At 43.9% G+C, this 19,619-nt stretch overlaps 1 protein-coding gene across 2 annotated transcripts in view; it reads right to left on the bottom strand.

The window, feature by feature from the left end:
• Positions 1-19,619, bottom strand: part of DOCK5 (dedicator of cytokinesis 5) — a 191,695-nt gene that overhangs the window by 110,452 nt on the left and 61,624 nt on the right. For both annotated transcript variants that reach the window (XM_036450436.2, XM_036450437.2), the window contains exons 3-5: positions 10,932-10,972; positions 5,034-5,089; positions 3,147-3,243 (exon numbers count right to left, since the gene is read on the bottom strand). In XM_036450436.2, the coding sequence (XP_036306329.1) occupies positions 3,147-3,243; positions 5,034-5,089; positions 10,932-10,972 (194 nt within the window). The remainder of the gene's footprint in view (positions 1-3,146; positions 3,244-5,033; positions 5,090-10,931; positions 10,973-19,619) is intronic.

Below are 19,619 nucleotides of genomic sequence, written 5' to 3'. Positions count from 1 at the left end.
ACTTGTTTGGAGTGCACAACAGGAAATAGTTCACTTTCGGAGAACAAGAAAAATAGATTTATTTGCATTATGTTTATTAATTTGAGCAGTTATTCAGTGTCTGGTAAGTTAATGTTCAAGAAAAAATATTAATTTTTATTAAAATGTTCTATTATTTTAAGTTAACGACTAGAGGCCCAGTGCACGAATTTGTGCATGGGGGAGGTCCGGCCACCCGCCACAATACGGGGGGGAGGGTTGCCGGCCAGGAGGATGGGGCTCTGGATGGTTAACCAGCCAACCTGGCTTCATGGTTGAACTCCTGGTCAAGGGGACAATTTGCTTATTAGCTTTTTATTATATAGGATTGCTCATCTATTTCAGCCTTGTAAGTATCCAAGATAAACCTATGTTTCTATGAAAATTAAAATTGTTGTTCTTTTGTGGCCCACATAAACCTAAATCTTGTTTATTTGGCCCATGTTAGCCTTTGAGTTTGACATGCTTGGCGTACAACACCAATTCCTCGTGCACTTAGACCTGGAGCAGAACTGAAAAATGTGGAGGTTCTAAGGCACTCCAGGCTGGAGACATCAAATAGAACGCATAGGCTCGTCTATGACAGGAAATGCACAGGAGAAATAAGTATTGACGTAGATGAGAAAAATCTATTTATCATTACCTAGGCTGAAGGAACTCACACACAGAACACAAAAACACTGAAAAAAGTTTGTGCGGAGGAGGGACACACACACACACACACACACACACACACACAGCCTGGTTCCCTTATTCTCATTTCTATTCAAGAGTAGACTACACACACACACACACACACACACACACACACACACACGGGGGGGGGGGGGTAATTGGTGTTGGTAAAAACTTACAAATTTTGTTTTCTTTTATTTTTCCCAGTGAAGCATAATATTTGAGGTTTTCCCTTTGACACACAAATTTTTGAGAAAGAAGTTTAGAAATTCTGTCTAAAATGAACCATCAATGTTTAGGAAGGAACAAGGGAAAAACAGAAAAAGCCATGATTTATAATAAACCCATTTGAAGTGGATTTTTTAAAAATAAATTTTTATTGACTTCATAGAGGAAGGGAGAGGGAGAGAGAGACAGAAACATCAATGATGAGAGAGAAACACGGACCAGCTGCCTCCTGCACGCCCTCCCCCTCCCCCAGCCCTGGCCACTGGGGACTGAGTCCGCAACCCAGGCATGTGCCCTGACCGGGAATCGAACTATGACCTCTTGATTCATAAGTCCACACTCAACCACTGACCCATGCTAACTGGGAGAAGTGGATTATTTCTTAATGGTGATCATGCATCAAAAGCAGAAGCAGACTGTTCAGCTCTATCAGTTGATTAAGGTTCCCACTATGAATGTATTTTAATCAACCAACAGCAGCTGTAAGACATTTAAAAAATATTCCCAAAGAACAAAATTATTATTTTACTAGATGTCTAAATTATGATGAAAAATGTGCTACCCTCGGACAGGAGATGGATTTTTTTTAAAAAAACTTAGAACCCAGTTCTGTTATTAAATAGTGGAACACCCACATAAGAAATCCCAAACCTGAGCTCACTGCCATTTAACTGCTAAGGGAGTTGGACGCCCAAATATATGAATGGGACTTCGTCCTCCCTGGTTCCCTTATTCTCATTTCTATTCAAGAGTAGACTTGACACAATTACCTGTGGAGGTCAGAGATAATAAACTCAGTGCAAGAACTGTATTTTAGCAAGAGGAAAAGTCTACCACATTCACCCTTGTACATCCCACCTTCAAACAACAAAAAAAAAACTTTTCTCTGGTACTTATTACCTAATCCGTTTCACCACTCACTGATTTCCAGAAACTCTAAGGGGCTAACTCAGGTCTACGTAATTTCTCATCCATCAAACTTGTTCCATCCACCACTAACCAATCAATTAACCAGAACTAGAGAGCGTTTTCAGTAGAAATATACGTAAGATGATGGATGTCGGCCAAAGGGCTTAAAACAGCAGCTCTATTCTCCGGGGGCTTGTGATTTAAGAACTTTCATGTTAGCTCTCCCCTCAATGAAACATCAAGAGATCAAAAGATCACTTGCATTACAAGGCAGAATGCCCAGAGGACCGGAAGATGGGTTCAGCTGTAAGTGCTCCTTGAGTCCAGAGGAAGACACTATGAAGAAGGGCTTGAACTCGGCTTTGAAGGATGGGCAGGCAGAAAAGTCTTGTGTCTTTCCACCAAAGGGGTTCGTGATTTCTACTGCTGTGATCCACCCTGGAAAACAACAGCCCTGGGTGGAAACAAGGACCTAACAGGAACTCTTAGAATTAATTTCGCCAGAGTGAGTTTTTGATTATAGTCTTTTCACGGTTGAGAGTGATGTGCTCCGAATAACCTGTAAGATTGGCTTTTGAGAGTCAAAATGAAGCATCAACACACGATTGAAAAACAATCTAGATAAAGAAAAGCTGCCTGAAGGAAGGAGAATGGCCCCCAGGCCATCTAGGGGAGTGTGGTCTCTGGCTGAACTCATTCACACAGAGAAAGAGAGAAGCACATTTCCCGGAATTTGGAATTCCGGCCAACCACCCAAGGCTGAAGATGCATCCAGAGATAAGACCTGGGAACTTTAGAAAACCGTGTTTGTATGTTTAGGTGTCATGAAAAGCGCTTCCTAAAGCGAATACAGGTACAAGCTTGCTGCTGACGGACTTTGGACATTCTTGGCCTCTTGCAAGATAGCTGCCCCTGGTGTCCAATACGTGCAGAGGTTAACAGAGTGGCCCAGTTTCCTCTCCAATAAGCTGGCCATAATTGCACCTACTTTATAGGAGCCTCCCAGGATTAATAATAGTTCCTGGCACTTAGGCCTATGCCAGTGTTTGCAGTTGTTATCCTCATTACTTTTACAATCGACCCGGTGTCAGCTGAGAAACGACTGAACTCATGATTACAGTATATCCGCCTCCTCCACCACCCATATCACCCATGACCCTACTCTGGGGGATGGGAACCTGCTGGTTATCATCCACTGCACCCACTCCCCACAGACTAACACGTGGCTGGCTCCCTGCCGAGGACGGCTCTGCAGCAGAAGAGACAGGCTGAGATGGAATAATGCCACCGGCTCCGAGCCCCAGGGGAACACTCACCACGTAAAGCTTCCGCCAGATGACGGCCCATTCTCGCAGCGTGGCCGTCAGCTCCTGCACCAGCGGGAGCTCCCCGGGAATCACGGTCTCGTTCTGCCTAAATAGAACCAGACAGACGCCCGCATTACTCCCACCTGACTGTCACTGCTCTTCTGGACAGAGGTCAGGGTCCCCAGAGCTCAAAGAGGGAAATGGGGCTGGCTGGGCTCGAAACAGAGCAAAAGTTGCCCACCGCGGGGAGGTTTGGGTAGGAAACTGTCATGCCTAAGCATCGGAGGAAAGAGAAGGAGCAGAGAACACCACAGTTCTTAGAATGAACTCGTTTTCTAGCAAAGCTACTGGACCTCAACCTCTCCATTTTGCATCTGTCTCTACGGGAGCCTCGATTACTGAGCCAGGCTGTCCCCAACAATTTATCAGAAAGGGAAGCCAAAATCCAATGTTTTGGCTGGGTCTGCCCAGCATCCGCTCCTTTAGGGAGGGTGGATGGAGAAGTGGCCGCACAGGGCCCGGGGGCCGTGACCTCACACAGCCTGCTGGCAGGCATCGGGCCGTGCTGCTTTCTTCTCGTCTGCTGCCTCACAGCACAAAAAAGGTATCTGAACCCAACTCCTCTGACCCACAGGGGCCTTGTGACAAAGCAGGCCTGACATTCAGTCACATTAATCCTCTCCGGCATTTTTTTTTTATGAGCAGCAAACAAGAGAAAAAGAAAGAGTGAGAGCAGGCAAATGAGTGGGGATTTGTGGTAGGTTTGTCAGACTTAAATAAAAATACAGGATGCCCAGTTAAGTCTGAATTTCAGATGGATTCAATTAATTTCTTTAGAATGTCTCATGAAATATATGGTTCACACTATAAAAATGCACTTGCTGTTACCCGAATCTCATTTACTGAGCATCCTGCGTTTCCCATGGCAACTCCAATTGGAGGGAGTACCCTCCGCCCGGCCTTTGAGCCCACGGGGCTGAAGCAAGTGACACAAGAGGCTGCCCAGGAGCAGCCCTCTGGGAAGAAGATTGTTCAGGAGGACAGGCTGTGCAGATTTAGCTTCCGAGGAGTCCAGTGTATCTGAACATGTGTCCACCTCTTGTCTCTAATACACAGAGGCAGAATTTATGACTGCAAATGTTTGGCAGCCCTGAGTCTACGACCCATTCTACTCTGTATCAGCCCCGGGACCCATCTGCCTCCAAGCACTCCTAGTCCCCTCTGCTCCCCTCTGTGGGCTCGCCAACTCCGCAGCCTCTCCCTCGCTGCAGGCCGAGTGTCTCACTCCTCAGAACTGCCAGAGGCAGGACTTTGCAAGACAAACGGAAAGGTGCACAAGGAAGTACCTGAACATGAAGTTTACTGTAGAGCATGTTCGTGCACGTTGTTTCATAATTTCTCATCAAGCTCGTGACCCACTTCGGGCCAGGTTTGTTTCCCAAACCCGCCGTGGCCTGAGGCTGGCGGGATTGTCCAAGATTCAGGGCTGACCAGGGCAGGCAGTGGCTCGCTCATCTGTCTCCCAGAGTTCCCAAAAGGGGTCCCAGGTCTTATCAGCAAAGGAGTGTCAAATGTTTACATGTGTGTGTGTGTGCGCACACACACACACACACACACACACACACATGCAATCAGAGAACAGGCAGTGCAAGATGAAGGGCAAGACCCCTATTCTTACATCGGCTGTCTTTTCTGCCCTTGGGAAGGACACCAGGGAGGAACCATTATAAGAACAGAAGACAGAATAAACAATTGTGCCAGGAAAACGTGTGGATTTATTTCTCTCATCTGAGAAGGCGAAGTAACGCATCGAGAGAAATCATGCACGTGAGGCATTCCTCACTGATAACTTCACATCTTTATCATTTTTGAGAGTCTTCCCCAAATGGAACTTACCCTCGGTCTTCCACAGTTGCCTCTTTCAAATGGATGTACGTCTCAGGGAAAATACCCTACAGAGAGAAGAACTTTGGTTACGTGGCCGTAGAAATCTCAGCCCAGAGGGAGGCGCGGAGGGCAGCGAGAATGAATGGCGGGGCGGGAGGATTCCTGGACAGTCGCTGCCGTTTGCAGCCAGGCTGGTAGGGCAGCAATTACAGTGAGGCTACCTGAGGGAAATCACGGCTGCAACACTGAGAAGGCGCCCATTAAGACGTGGGTTCAGAGAGCTTAAGATAAATGCTTCGTAAGTGAGCAGGGAAACATGCCCAGGTGAGAATGGAGCTGCAAGAGTGGAGAGGATTTTAACAGTGAGATCCTAAACCCCATCAGCTCCTACAAGCCACGAGATGACCCCCTCTTAAAGGATTTCAATTAATTAGTGAGATGGGGGACTCTGTATGCAGTGGCCCATAAAATTATTGTAATTTTCCAAATTGATTTCGCTCAGCACTTTCCCCTTAACCAAACGTACGCCAAATCAATCAGTGCTGGCTATCTGGTTATTTTTCGCCCTGCCCAGTCTCAAATTGCTCTCCGTTCTACACACTTAGGAGGCAGTTCTGTAATACACCATCATTGTGGCACCGCCCGGGGGGAAACGAAAGCCCACAAAGGCCTGAAAGAAGGACTCGAGGCTGGTCCGCGGAAACGGAAGAAAGGAAGATCAGATCGAAGCAACAGGAAGCGGGCCATGGATGGCTGTTTCCTTCCATGGCAAAAGCTGCTGCTGTTTCACCGTGAGATACGCTCATCAGTAAACAGAGAAACTGCCATCTGGAGCGGGCCTCGTGGTTATTTATTTTATGGTTCTTTGCATGCCGGGCCAGGAGTGGTAAGAGAAGAACCTGTTTAACAGGCACCATGGGCTCAACTGCGCTTAGCCCTGTGTCTACAAAAGTCAGAGTGGCCCTAACCGGTTTGGCTCAGTGGATAGAGCGTCAGCCTTCAGACTGAAAGGTTCCAGATTTGATTCTGGTCAAGGGCATGTACCTTGGTTGCGGGCACATCCCCAGTGGGGGGGGGAGGGGGGTGTGTGTGCAAGAGGCAGCTGATCGATGTTTCTCTCATCAATGTTTCTAACTCTCTATCCCTCTCCCGTCCTCTCTGTAAAAAATCAATAAAATATATATATTTTTAAAAAGTCAGAGTGGCCCATCCCATGTCAGGGGTGGCTGACCACAAGTGTGGGAGAGGGACATCTCACTGTCTGGGGAGACTGAGTCCAAGATTCCTGTGCACCCAGAGATCCTCAATCCATTCAGAGACAGAAAACAAGTGAACCAGCGTCGGTTGTGTGTCTAATAACTTTATATATTTTACAATAAAAATCTGTCCAGAACTCATAAAAATGTAGAGTACTGGGTAAGAATGAGCCACTTGAAGTAGTAGTTATAAAGAGCCATATTTGGAGGTCAAAGTAACTGCTAGTTCCAAGGACTCTCCTTGCAGAAGATTTTTCAGATCAAGAAGGTAAAGGACCAATTGCAATTCTCATGCATTCGTAACCTGGTAACTAGTTTCCTCTTAATAACTGGAAGAAGTCCAGGATAGAAGCATTTGTAATAGAAACAAACAGTGACTTATTTTGTGACACTGATTCGTTAAATTGGGTCTCCAGGTACGATGATTTTCATAGTAAGAGAGTATTGGTTTTCTTGTACTACCACCACAATGTTATTTGTAGGCATCTTCCTCCGATGACAGCGGAAGTCCACTTACAGACAGTTAATTGCTCTGATAAACCAGGGGCTTGTAGAACTTGTCCGATGCCATTACGACACATTATAAACCTGGGTAACATAGTTCTGATTTATAACCCATCTCACATTTTTGCTTTTCCTTTCTCAATGTAAAAAAACTCACTTGAGTGTAAAAAAAGAAAAAAAAGAGAGAAAAAAAAAGATTCTCCAGATATTGCCTTCTCCACACTTCCACAATCCTGCCAGGATCAATATTGGTTTCTGCAAAGCTCTGGTTTCTTCAATTTGTAAAACCACTAGCTCATTTTATCACCACTCTAAATGACTATGTCTGCTTACAAATGACTGAAAATTTCCATTAAAATAATAGGCCTTTCAAACTGCTCTTCCCCTCAGACTGGCAAACGAAGAAGAAAACAACATTAGGAGGCATTTCAAATAGATGTCTTAATGAAGGGGTGTCAAAAGTTAGCATAATTCATGACAACCGGCTTCAAATTCCGTTTTTCCTGGATCTCCCCACAATGAAGACATTTCAGCTTAACAGCCAATAAGCAACTGGATGGCCCTTGTGTCCTATCATGCTGTCGAATCACAAAGTTTAATAATCAAGAACAAAGAGAAGCCCTTACCGAAATAATTCTCCTGTAGGGTGAGATCTAAAGTTTAAAGGGGGTTTTAAGAAAATACATTTAAAACCACCTTCAGAAACTTGTCCTTTAGATCCTAGTGTGGCACTCCATCTATCCACATTTCAAAACAGAAAACAAAGGCACAAGCTATTAGGAAGTCATAGGATGCCTTATAAATCAAAGTCGCATTCGGCCAGTGTGGCTCAGTGGTTGAGTGTCAACTTATGAACCAGGAGGTCAGGGTTCGATTTCTGGTCAAGGCAGATGCCTGGCTGCAGGCTCGATCCCCAATAGGAGGTGTGCAGGAGGCAGCCAATCGATGGTTCTCTCTCATCCACTGCTGTTTCTATCTCTCTCCCTCTCCCTTCCTCTCTCTGAAAGCAGTATTAATTAAAAAAAGAACAGAAACCAAAATCGTTTATGCTCATAAAGGATCCTTACACTACAGACTGAAAGGAAAACTGTGGTCTGGGACTTGGTTTCAACATGATTCACACCCACCAGTTAAAATAGAAAAGTTTGCTTGTTCTTTAAGTTCATATGATTTTATCTGAGAGTAGTTTCTTTGCTCATCTAAAAAGATTAACATTTTAAAGGTTAGGGATTTAAGGGACATAAGTATTCTTGCTCTTTAGTAAATTTAGAACTTCAAAATAATTATGGTAACTGTTTATGCTTTGAAATAACTACCGCTTGCACAGTAATGAGTAAAACAAATACTGATGGGACTAAACCCAAACCAAGAAGCAGAGTGGCTGTAAGAACCAGGTACTCTGAGTAACCAGCATCGGGAAAGAAAGGTCTTCTTTAGGTCATGCCACCCTAGGTCCCTATTCGGAGGCCCCGAGAAGCTAAAAGTCAGCAAGACATTAAATGAAAATAATAAGTTGGAAATGAAGGCACGTGGTACACACTACAATTTGTGGGCAGAAAAACTCAGCATCAGGATTTGGGGAGGAATGAAAGGAGCAAAACTGTGGGAGTTGATATTCCTATTACAAGCAAACACTTCTTATTTTGGTAAATTGTTAAATTGTCAAAGTTAAAGTATGTGCGTGTACCCAGGCGAGTGCAAATACTGAGTGTGGCTGAGGAGCACAGGTCAGTCCTGGTGTTCAGTGGCCTGTGACCTGAGAAAGGTTTGGGCCTTGAGAACTCCTGAGGGTTGTGAGCAAGGATTACTTCCATCTCCAGATAAGAGCTGCGTGTTGATGTGTTGTTTATCACCTCCTGATAAATTCTAAAATGCTACCGTCACCCCTTTCCTCATTCTCTATTTTATTTGTGAACTAACTGTGAAATAATACGGCCCTACCCACTGGGCTCTTTAAGGAGAAGAGCCAACACACTGAGCTGCCCTGAGGCAGTGTCCAGAGAACTGGCCTGACCTCAATACACAGAGGGCGCTAGCATAATTAGTAGGTTTTCTTTAGCGTGGTGATCACTAGCATTGGCACTGGGAGAAGGAACCCACTAGGCTCAGTATTTTCCACACTCTTTGTCCACAATGAAAGCGTGGCCACCTAGTACTTTCTATGCATAAAATACAATTTAAGATACATAAAGTAGCCCTAGCTGGTTTGGCTCAGTGGATGGAGCGTTGGCCTGTGGACTAAGAGGTCCCAGGTTTGATTCTGGCCAAGGGCACATGTCAGGGTTGTGTGCTCGATTCCCAGTGTGGGGTGTGCAGGAGGCAGCCAATCAATGATTCTCTCTTTTCACTGATGTTTCTATCTCTCTCTCCCTCTCCCTTCCTCTCTGAAATCAACAAATAAATATTTAAAAAAAAATACATCAGCAAAATCTCAGACGTATGCCAAAAGAACTTCTTCACTGATACTGCCCCTAGGGCAATGGAAGCTAAAGAGAAAATAAACAAATGGGACTACATCAAAATAAAAAGCTTTTTTACAGCAAAAGAAACCATCAACAAAACAACAAGAAAGCCCACGGTGTGGGAGAACATATTTGCTAATAACACCACTGATAAAGGTTTAATCTCCAACATCTATAGACAGCTGATACAACTAAATAAAAGGAAGGTGAATGATCCAATTAAGAAATGGGCAATGGACCTAAATAGAATATTTTCAAAAGAAGACAGAAGGAAGGCCAAAAGGCACATGAAAACATGCTCAAAGTCACTAATTATCCGAGAGATGCAAATCAAAACAACAATGCGGTACCATCTCACACCTGTCAGAATGGCCAACATCAACAAATCAACAAACGACAAGTGTTGGCGAGGTTGCGGAGAAAAAGGAACCCTCGTGCACTGCTGGTGGGAATGCAGACTGGTGCAACCACTGTGGAGAACAGTGTGGAATTTCCTCAAAAAACTGAAAATGGAACTCCCATTTGATCCAGTAATCCCACTTCTAGAAATATATCCCAAGAAACTAGAAACACCAATCAGAAAGGATATATGCACCCCTATGTTCATAGCAGCACAATCTACAATACCCAGAATTTGAAAACAGCCTAGGTGCCCGTCAGCAGATGATTGGATCCAAAAACTATGGTACATCTACACAATGGAATACTATGCTGCCATAAAAAAGAAGGAATTCTTATCATTTGCAGCAACCTGGATGGAATTGGAGAATATCATGCTGAGGGAAATAAGCCAATCAATGAAAGAGAAACACCACATGACCTCACTCATTTGTGGATAATAAAGATCATTATAAACTGATGAACCAAAAGATAGATACAGAGACAGTAAAGCAACAAGCAGATTGTCAAATTTCAGCGGGGAGGGGAGGAGGAACTGGGGGAGATAATAGATCAACTGAAGGACTTGTATACATGCATATAAGTACAACCAATGGACATAAAGCTCTGGGGAGGGAGGGGATGTCTGGGAAGGAGGGAGGGGGGAAAATCAATAAAATATGTAAAAATAAATAAATTAATTAAATTTAAAAAAAATACATGAAGTATGTAAAAATATGGACCGAACTAAAGTTTCATGATGTAATACTTACCATGGCATTCCATTCTCTTTTCTAGTTTTCAGTTTCATGTTTTGGAAAATAGTGGTTGTAACCCATTGCCATGATTTCCTGATGTGTTACTGGAGTTGTGAGGTTCACAATTTTAAAACTATTGCTCTGTTTAGTCTACTCTACAATGAAGGAAAGAATCAAGTGGGAATGGGAGACCCTTTCGTTCTGGGAGTTTAGCACTGCAACCAAAGGATAAAGCAGCATGGGTCCCGCCCGGAAAGACAGAGCCAACCACAGCAATGTCACTGCATCACCACGCTGCTGAGCTGGAGGGACTGGGAGTGAGAAACCTGCAGAAACTGGGCTGGGCTGTGAATTCACCTCTGGGCCTTTATCCCGAGTTGGCTGATGAAAAAATGGTTGCTGGTATTCGCACTATTTTACCAGAGGATATGCTTTCTCATCTAAAGAACAGCCATCAGAGAGAAAGCAAACTCAGTCTAGAGACAGCAGAGAGCAGATAACACAACATGAAACTAGCAGATTTAAGCAAATTTGAATGATAAGCCATACCTTTTTAGCTTTATTTTGGAGGGTATATCCTCGGTACCACCCTGTCAAGATATAAGAGAACACACATTCTTTCATGTTATCTGGGATAATATAAAGATAATAGCATTATACATCCTCACATTCTGTTAGAACAGTAGGTGGAATCCAAGAGACAATTTGCAGATAATATGCCAGATTGTGCACATTTTGGTTTAACATACAATAAAAATCTTGATCAATTTTTGAGCTTGATTCTCTTAATAACTAAAGGATTTAAAATTCATTGAGAATCATGCTTCATCTCTGCTTCTTTGGAGAAAGGATAGACCAAAAAAAGATAGAAGGCAACCCAATCTCTTAACAGCTTCATAAATACTACAAGTTATTGCATGAATGGCTCTGGATTTTCATATATATATATATATATATATATATATATATATATATGACATTCTACAAGTCGCCTTATACTACTAAAACAGACATTTTAAATAATTTATATGATCTCTCTCTCCTCCCTTTCCCTTTCCTTCCTCCCTACCTTTTTCTTCTGTTTCTCTCGCTCTCGCTCTCGCTCTCGCTCTCAGTTCCAAGCATAAGAATCACTATTATGGAACAATTTTAAATTGGGGAAGCAAATCTTATATATAGAAATTTTGCACTTAAGCAATGAAATCAGCAATAAAGCATTTCAAATTAATTCTTGGCAATGCTATAAGAACCACCCCACAGTAAAAAAGATTCTATGTATTTGCTTGATGAGGCTTTAAGAAAAGGTTTTAACTTCCTTTTAAAAATTCCAATAAATACACATATACCTATGGATGTTTTCTCACCTTCTATTTTGTAGAGAGAGCATAGAATGTAATTTGTCCATAAACATATAGTTTATATTAAATATTTATTCAACACCTACTATAGGTCATTCACTGTAATAATTTTCCTTATTCCCCAGGCCCATCAGGCATCCTGTTGTAAGAGGCACATGTGTGTAAAGCAGCCATAAACACACAGGGAATAGATACAAGCTGTAAATAAAATAATGTTAGGTAATTGCTAGTAGGGTTCTAGACTTTTCCTGTAATTTTTTCTATGTAAAATCACACAATCTATTTTGGACATGTTACAAGTAGAAAGTTGAACGTACCTTCTTTGCACATAGATTTAATAACATTTTCAAAGGTTTTTAACAGTATTCAGAAATTTAATAAATTTGGCTATTGTTTTTTACAGGGAGAAATGGAGCATTGTCCTATAGAATCATATGTTTGCATCCAGGCCCACGGTTGAAAGATATTGGAACAGGAAATACTGCTCCCAGTTTGGAAGGCCAAAGTGCTCGAGACATCTAGACATAATACCATCTTCAATATACCTCCCAGGTCTCCAGAGTCTTTAGCACTGACACATACTTGCTTGGGTCTGCTAACGCATGACAATGGCTATTGCCTGACTAAATGGTTTCACCTTCACCCTGGGATGGGGGAGGGGGAGGCAAGCTGAGAAACAAACAAACAAAAAGTCAGAAGGCAACCCAGCCTCTTAACACCTTCATAAATACTATGAGTTTTTGCATGAATGACTCTGGATTTTACCCATAATATATACATTCTACAAGTCACCTTATACTACTAAAACAGACATTTTTATATGCTCTCTCTCTCCCCTCCCCCCTTTTCCCTCCTGAATCTTTTCAACCAGTTTTATCTCTCAATGTCCCATAAAACCAAGCTGTTACAATACAGATTTCACTTCACTTTCAGAGAGCAATTTTACCTGTGCTTTTGTAAACAGTATTTTTGCACAGCCATTCATCACAGCATTATGCTTCCTAAACCTGTCATTTTTGAAAACCTTCTTTTACCTCAAGTCTCCTCTAGATCGTGGTACATGTAAAACTCTTATCTAAAGGCACACAATCACCATGCTGAATTTGAAAAAGGGAACATGTTGCTTAGCTTAGGCAGCAGCTGGGATCTAGAGTTTTAATCATGCACTGTAAAGAATCCATAAATTCAATTGCTAACAATTGCAAGGGATGTGGTAACAGTTCAAGCTGTCATATGCTGTTGAGTTGTCAACTCATGGCGACCCTGTGAATGAGTGATGCCCAGCGTCCTGCCCTAAGCAGCCCTGCTCGGCTCCTGTAGACTCATGCCAACCCATTTCCTATGTGGTCTTCCTCCCTTCCTGCAGCCTTCCTGTTTTTCCTTTTCCTGGCACTATTGTCTTTTCCAAGGACCCTCCCCTATCTTCTAATAATGAGCAAAAAGTAGCACTAAAGTTTTGTCAAGAGAATGTTTGCTCATTTTTGCATTGCAAATCTGGATTGTGATATAAGCAAGACTACAAGTTTTAAATCAATCCCAATGTTTATAGTTAAATATAGTTATGCGATTAGGCTTCTGAATGTATCATGGTGCAAAGCAGCTATAACCAAGTGTGGTGTGAACTGGTAGGCATCTCAGATGCTCTCTTAAATTAGCACATTACTGAAACGAGGGGATGGCTGAGCCCAGACAGCTACTCTTACCAACATTTAGGTGAGATGAGTGAGTTTATAGTAACCATGGTGAACATCCAAAGTGATTCTATGCTACAGGTTGCTCTTCCCTTTGGGAAAGTCATTTCTGTTTTCTGGGGATCCCCCAAAACGGGAAAAATCTGTCCCTCTGATTTGAGCTATCAGAGTTCTTAATTCCACTGTCCGAGTTTCTTACTTTATCTGGTTTCTCAGATTATCCCCATACTTCAGCACTCCATCATCTGCTCCATTTCACTTCCCGTGCAAACACTTCCTGAGCCCTGATGACAGGCCCTCTCTTGGCTGTTCTCCCTTCCATACACAGTCATTCTCCAAATATTTATTTATTAAACATTAATTTAGGCGCCAAGGTGTAATGGAGAGAAAATGTATCGTAAAGATTGAACTCTAATGGCAAAAAAAAATAAAAATACATAGATGATTTCAGATAAGGGCAGTGCTAAGAAGCAGAGCTCAACCAGAGTAACAAGGCAGAGGATGACTGGAGACACAGGACTTTTCTTTAGATGAAGCGATGAAAGGTCACTCTGAGGAGCTGCAAGGAATCAGTCATGAAAGGGAAGAAGAAGGTATGAAGGTGGTTAGAGGGAGGCATGATTCTCAAGCCTGATGCCCATCAGATTTACCAGGAACTTGAAAGAACACTGGTGCCTGAGCCATACCCTCAAATATTCGGATTTCATTGGAATATTTGGGTAGGCCCAGGCTTAGTGCTTCTAAAAGTTCCCCTGGTGATGCTAATGTGCCAGAATTGACTACCAAACATCTAGGTGAAATACGGATTTTATTCCAAGTACAATGGGCAGCCAGTGGAGAGTTGGAAATGACATCATGCCTTATGCTTTTTAAAATTTTTATTTTGTTGTTGACAGTATTACAGATGTCTCCCATTTTCTCCCCTTCTGCTCCCCTCCACTCCACTCCCCACCTCACCTTAAGCCTTCCCCAGCTATTGTCTGTGTCCATGGTTATACATATATGCATATAGGATCTTGGGTAAATCTCTTCCTGTCTCTTCCACCCCTTCCCACTGAGATTTGTTATTCTGTTTCATGCATCCACGCCCCTGGATCTATTCTGTTCATCAGTTTATTTTGTTCTTTAGATTCCACAAATAAGTGAGATCACGTGATATTTGTCTTTCTCTAACTGGCTTATTTTGCTTAGCAAAGTAAGTATCTAGATTCATCCATTCTGTCAAAAAGGGTAAGAGATTCTTCTCTTTTACAGCTGCATGGTATTCCACTGTATAATACAATGGAATTGGCTTTTTAATCCACTCGTATACTTGGGCACTTGGGCTGTTTCCAGATCTTAGCTATTATGGAGGGCTGGAAAGGGCTTTTAAAACATTGTGCCAGCTGCTCTGTAAGAATAAATCATGGGACATGAGACACAGTAAAAAGAGGAACATCATTGAGGAGACTAACAGGTACAGTAAAAATGAAGAGATAAAAAGATGCGATGCAGATTTTAAATACAAGGTAGTTGTTGCTCATGATTTAGCTGAGAATAGCCATGAATAGGGGAAAGAAGGGCAAATATTCTAGGGCATTCAGATCTTGAGCTTAGGTAAATGGATGGATGGTAGTATTCTTTGGTATAGGGAGATGGAAGGAAAATGCTGAGTCATAGAAGACAGAATCAAGAGATGTATCTTGGCCCATCTGCTTCTTTTTCTGAGCAACCGAGCCCTGAGCCATTAGGTGGGACAGGAAAACGGAGGAGTTTGCATGGGGGACTCTGAGTGGGGGACAGAGCACTGGTGCGGGTTATAAGAGCGAGAACAGATGTGCAAGATGTCCACATGGTCCAAAACCGGTTTGGCTCAGTGGATAGAGCGTCCTGAAAGGTCCCAGGTTCGATTCCGGTCAAGGGCATGTACCTTGGTTGTGGGCACATCCCCAGTAGGAGGTGTGCAGGAGGCAGGCAGCTGATCGATGTTTCTCTCTCACTGATGTTTCTAACTCTTTATCCTTCTCTGTAAAAAATCAATAAAAATATATATATATTTTTTAAAGATGTCCACATGGGAGAGAGAAGGTGTGGTAATGAAAGAGACTGGTTACATTATGGGAAAGAATTGAATAGGAAATATATTAGGAATACTGAGAGCCAGTTTTCTTACTGTCACAGGAGGGGGTCTGCAAGCACAGAAAGGGAGGGGGGGGAGAGAAGACTAGAATGAACCCTGTGATCCTGGAATGGAGCGAAGGTATCCATGCATACTCATCACTTTTAATACACCCAGACAGGCCGAAGTTCATAGAAGTGTTATTCTATTAATTTGAGCACACAGGGCATAAAACCCCTAGCTCTGCTGAAGTACCTACTAGTTCTTATTTTTCTGACCCTGACACAGATGATGAGCGCCTCAGAAAAGAAGCTACCTTTGCCTGGCCTAGAGAGCAGCCAGTCTCAAACGAAGCAGGACAGAGGATTCCATGGGGAACGAATCCAGGGCGGTAAAAAGAAGGAACCAAGAAAGTCTCTCATTTGTCTGAGACAGTAGAAGGAGATAAACATCTCTGTCAGAGAGGCTGGCTATGAAGTAGAGGTGGGCCCATGGAGAACCGCCACAAACAAGCCTATGGTGGTAGAAATGAGAACAGTAGGGGGAGGTCAGAATTGTGTGGAAGAAATCAGCAGGGAACTCCCTGGGACAAGGGAAGTGTTCTTTACCGTGCCCGGAGTATGAGGTGCACAGGTGCATTTATTTGTTAAATCTCACGGGACTGTATACCTAAGATGAGGGTATTTCACTGCATATATTTGCACTTTTGAAAAAGTTTTACTCTCAACAGAACATTGCAAAGCAGCCTCGCAAATCTCCAAGTGGCATGGGATCCCATGCTGACGGATTGCCCCGGGATTACGGAAGATTCTTGTTTGAAATCGCCTCGGAAGCCAGTGGAAGTCAAGCGTGAAAAACCAAAGAACCATTTCTTCATTACTTTCCCTCCCAAAGACATTATTCAACTAAATGGATCACTCTGTGCTCCAAAACTGATTCTGAATGAGTCTTGCTCTTTCCAAAAGCTCGGTCACAGACTGACTCATTCAACAGAAGAGATTCCAGGATGGGAAGACATGCAAGGTCTCCATCCTCCTCCTCAGTCTTATTCTCCACCGCGAAGAGAAACACCTCGACGTGTCAGCACCCAGCACAGAAGCAAAGCAGGCAGTTTCAGACGGGGCTGAAAGTCCTGAAGGAAGGTAGCGCGGGCCTGGGTGGAGGTGGGGATGGGGACCACGAGGCCTGATGGAAAGTTCTCTCTGAGAAGGCCCCGGGAGCTGAGGGCTCGCTTCTCTAATGCAGCCATTCATTCATTATACATAAAACGCTTTCTGAACACCAGACCCTGTCTTCAAAGGGAAAGAAAATAGATCTGTAAACAATTAAGTACAAAAGGGCTTTTAAGGGCTCTCCTTGAGGATCGTGACTAGGCTGCAGACTGATAAGGCAATTGCCGAGGGGACTCTGGAGATTTCTGAACCACAAAAGCATCGTTTACATGTGGAAGTCTCAGGGTGGGTTTTGTAAAATCCCTCCTTCTACTGCAGTTCCTAATTAGTTTCCTCTCCCCCTAATAGATAGATTAGTTTTTTACTGTTGTGAAAAAACGTAACGAATAAGGAACGATTTTAGCTATTTTTAAGTGTACAGTTATGTGGTTTGACATACATTCACATTATTCCACAACCTTAATTTTCTTTTGGTTTCCAGGAATTAAAGATAAGAAATAGATAAGAAGCCCCTGTTTACAGGCATCGATGATATAGGGAGGAGGGGGAGTGGGGAGAGAAGCAGGTGTTAAATCCCCTTGTTTTCCCTTTCAGTGTCATGGTCTGGTAGTTGGCTGGATAAAGCACAGTTAATTAGGTCAAGGTCAAAGGTTCTGTCTCCTGGGGGCCAACTAACCTGTCAGGTTTCCAAGGCCAGAGCCCCATTGAGTGTCCCTCCGACCCTCCCAGCCATGCCGAGTCCCTTGAGCAGCAGCACAAGACAAAGAAAGGCCCAGCTGTTGGATCCTCCCCAGGGCAGCGCACTCTGTCTTCCAGAACCTCGGGGTTCAGGATGCTCAATTGCCAAAGGCACTGAGCAGCCCGCTGGGGCTTCTGAAAAAAAGGTCCAAGGCAGAAAGTAAAAGGACGCAAAGATGGTCAAAGGTAAGGTTCTATGCTTTGGAACCTTTTTTCAAGACAAATCAGTCCTCCTGGTTAGTTATCTTAGTTCAGTTTTATGTCTTTGAGAAAGGCAGGTAGCTATTGGAAGTCTAAGCTCCATGTCACTGAAATGTAACATCCTTACTTTAAAAAGAGGAAACAGAGGCAAAGATTGGAAAGGTTGCCCAAAGTCAATCAGCAACTTACTATCAAAGCTGGCGGTGCAAGCGCAGGTCTCCTACCAGCCAGCTGCTCTCTCTTCTCCTGCCCCAGCTGCCTCCGGGGCCATGCCAGGCACGGTGGCTGGGACCTGGCACTGCCTCTCGGGGGCAGGATCCCAACAACAGAAACCACAGGCACCAGCACGCCAAGTAAGTGGGAAGGACATGTGGTTTCCATCTCTGACTTTCTTTCTTGGACGAACAAGAAAGAGCGTGTCTTTGCGGTGCCTGACATATAGCAGCTCTCATAAGCCTTTAGTGAGAAAGAAGGTCTCCCTGAGCTGGTGGCTGTGGACAGAACGGACTGATGCAAGAGAGGGGCAACCAAATCGCCGCCGATGAGCTGAAACCTGACGTCAGAGGATCTTCCTTCTCGCTCCCTGGGATCCGAGGCCCAGTGGGCAAAGCAGGGCAGGGTCTGAGCACCCCACCCATGAGGCCAAAATGTCCAGGGAAGAGGAGGCACTCCCTGTAAGAGGACTCATCTGAAACCCAAAGGCCCGCGCGTCCCCATCCCGGTTCGGTGCCAGGAACGCGTCTTCAGCTGCCAGAGAGAGGAAGGCTTTGCTCTCTTAAAATTTCCTCCCACAAATACATTCTATTGTTTTGTTTTGTTTTCCATCTTGTTACCTCCTACCATCCAACTCCACAGTTAAAATGCCGAGGTTCGCCCTAGCCAACTTGACTCAGTGGATAGAGCGTCGGCCTGGGGTCTGAAGGGTCCTAGGTTCGATTCCCATCAAGGGCACATGCCTGCGCTGCAGGCTAGATCACCAATAGGGGGCATGCAGGAGGCAGCCAATGATTCTCTTTCATCATTGATGTTTCTCTCTCACTCACTCTTTCTTCCTCTCTGAAATAAATAAAAACATATTTAAAATAAAATAAAATGTCAGGGTTCCTCCTGGTGGCTTCCATAGCGGGTGACGTGGGAGTCCTCCTCAGAGGGACGTGGTCCAGGTGGGATGGGGGTAGATCCAGATCACACTGGACAGGATGAAGAGGCGACACATCCAAACGTTGCCTGCAAAACCAGGGAACCTCTCGGACTTCACAGATGCTTCCTTCTCATCTAATCAACACCATCACTCTCACTGGCCAATTCCCTTTATGTTTTCTGCATTTGTCTTTTTAAAAACTTTTTAAAGCTAAGCAGCCCCGCTTTAAAAAAAAAAAAAAAAAATCAGTACTTCTTGCTTCTGGCTCTAATCTCCTTCTTCTGTATTCCTTTCGTTAACTAATCCAATGAGGACCAGAGAGTTGAAATGAAAAAAAGCAGCCGGTGGTGTTATCAGTCCCAGCAATGAACCGGTTGCAGCTCACCCTTCTGCGGGCTTTGTTGTCATCGGCACCAACGCACAGGATGGGTGAGAATGGGGTCAGGTCTGAGAGGGATGAATCAATGAGTCAAGCACCCCAGATTGAAGGAAGCCACTTTCATAAGAAACTTGCTAGGCTCTGTGGGCCTCAAGGTGTTGGAGGGTATAATAAACCCCACGGCCGGACCTGGAAGAGCTTGTAATGTAACTGCTAGTGGAACAGAGAGACACGGGTAGAGCGGGGAGACACCAGCTGGCACGTCCAGCTTGCCAGGATTTCTAGAAATTCAACGCAGGCTGCTCTTTTCATAAACCTACCTCCACTCCCGAGGGCCCTGAGATTAGAGGGAAGGAAACGGCTGCCTTAATGTTTGAAGGGAGAATGGAGGCCCTGTAAGGAAACCCACTGAGTGCCGAGGCGCTGGGGATAGAGCACCTTAGCTAAGGGGACAAGTGG

The sequence above is a fragment of the Pipistrellus kuhlii genome, unplaced genomic scaffold (genome assembly GCF_014108245.1).
Source record: "Pipistrellus kuhlii isolate mPipKuh1 unplaced genomic scaffold, mPipKuh1.p scaffold_m20_p_21, whole genome shotgun sequence".
NCBI lineage: Eukaryota > Metazoa > Chordata > Mammalia > Chiroptera > Vespertilionidae > Pipistrellus > Pipistrellus kuhlii.
This window is presented reverse-complemented; position numbering and strand designations above follow the sequence as displayed.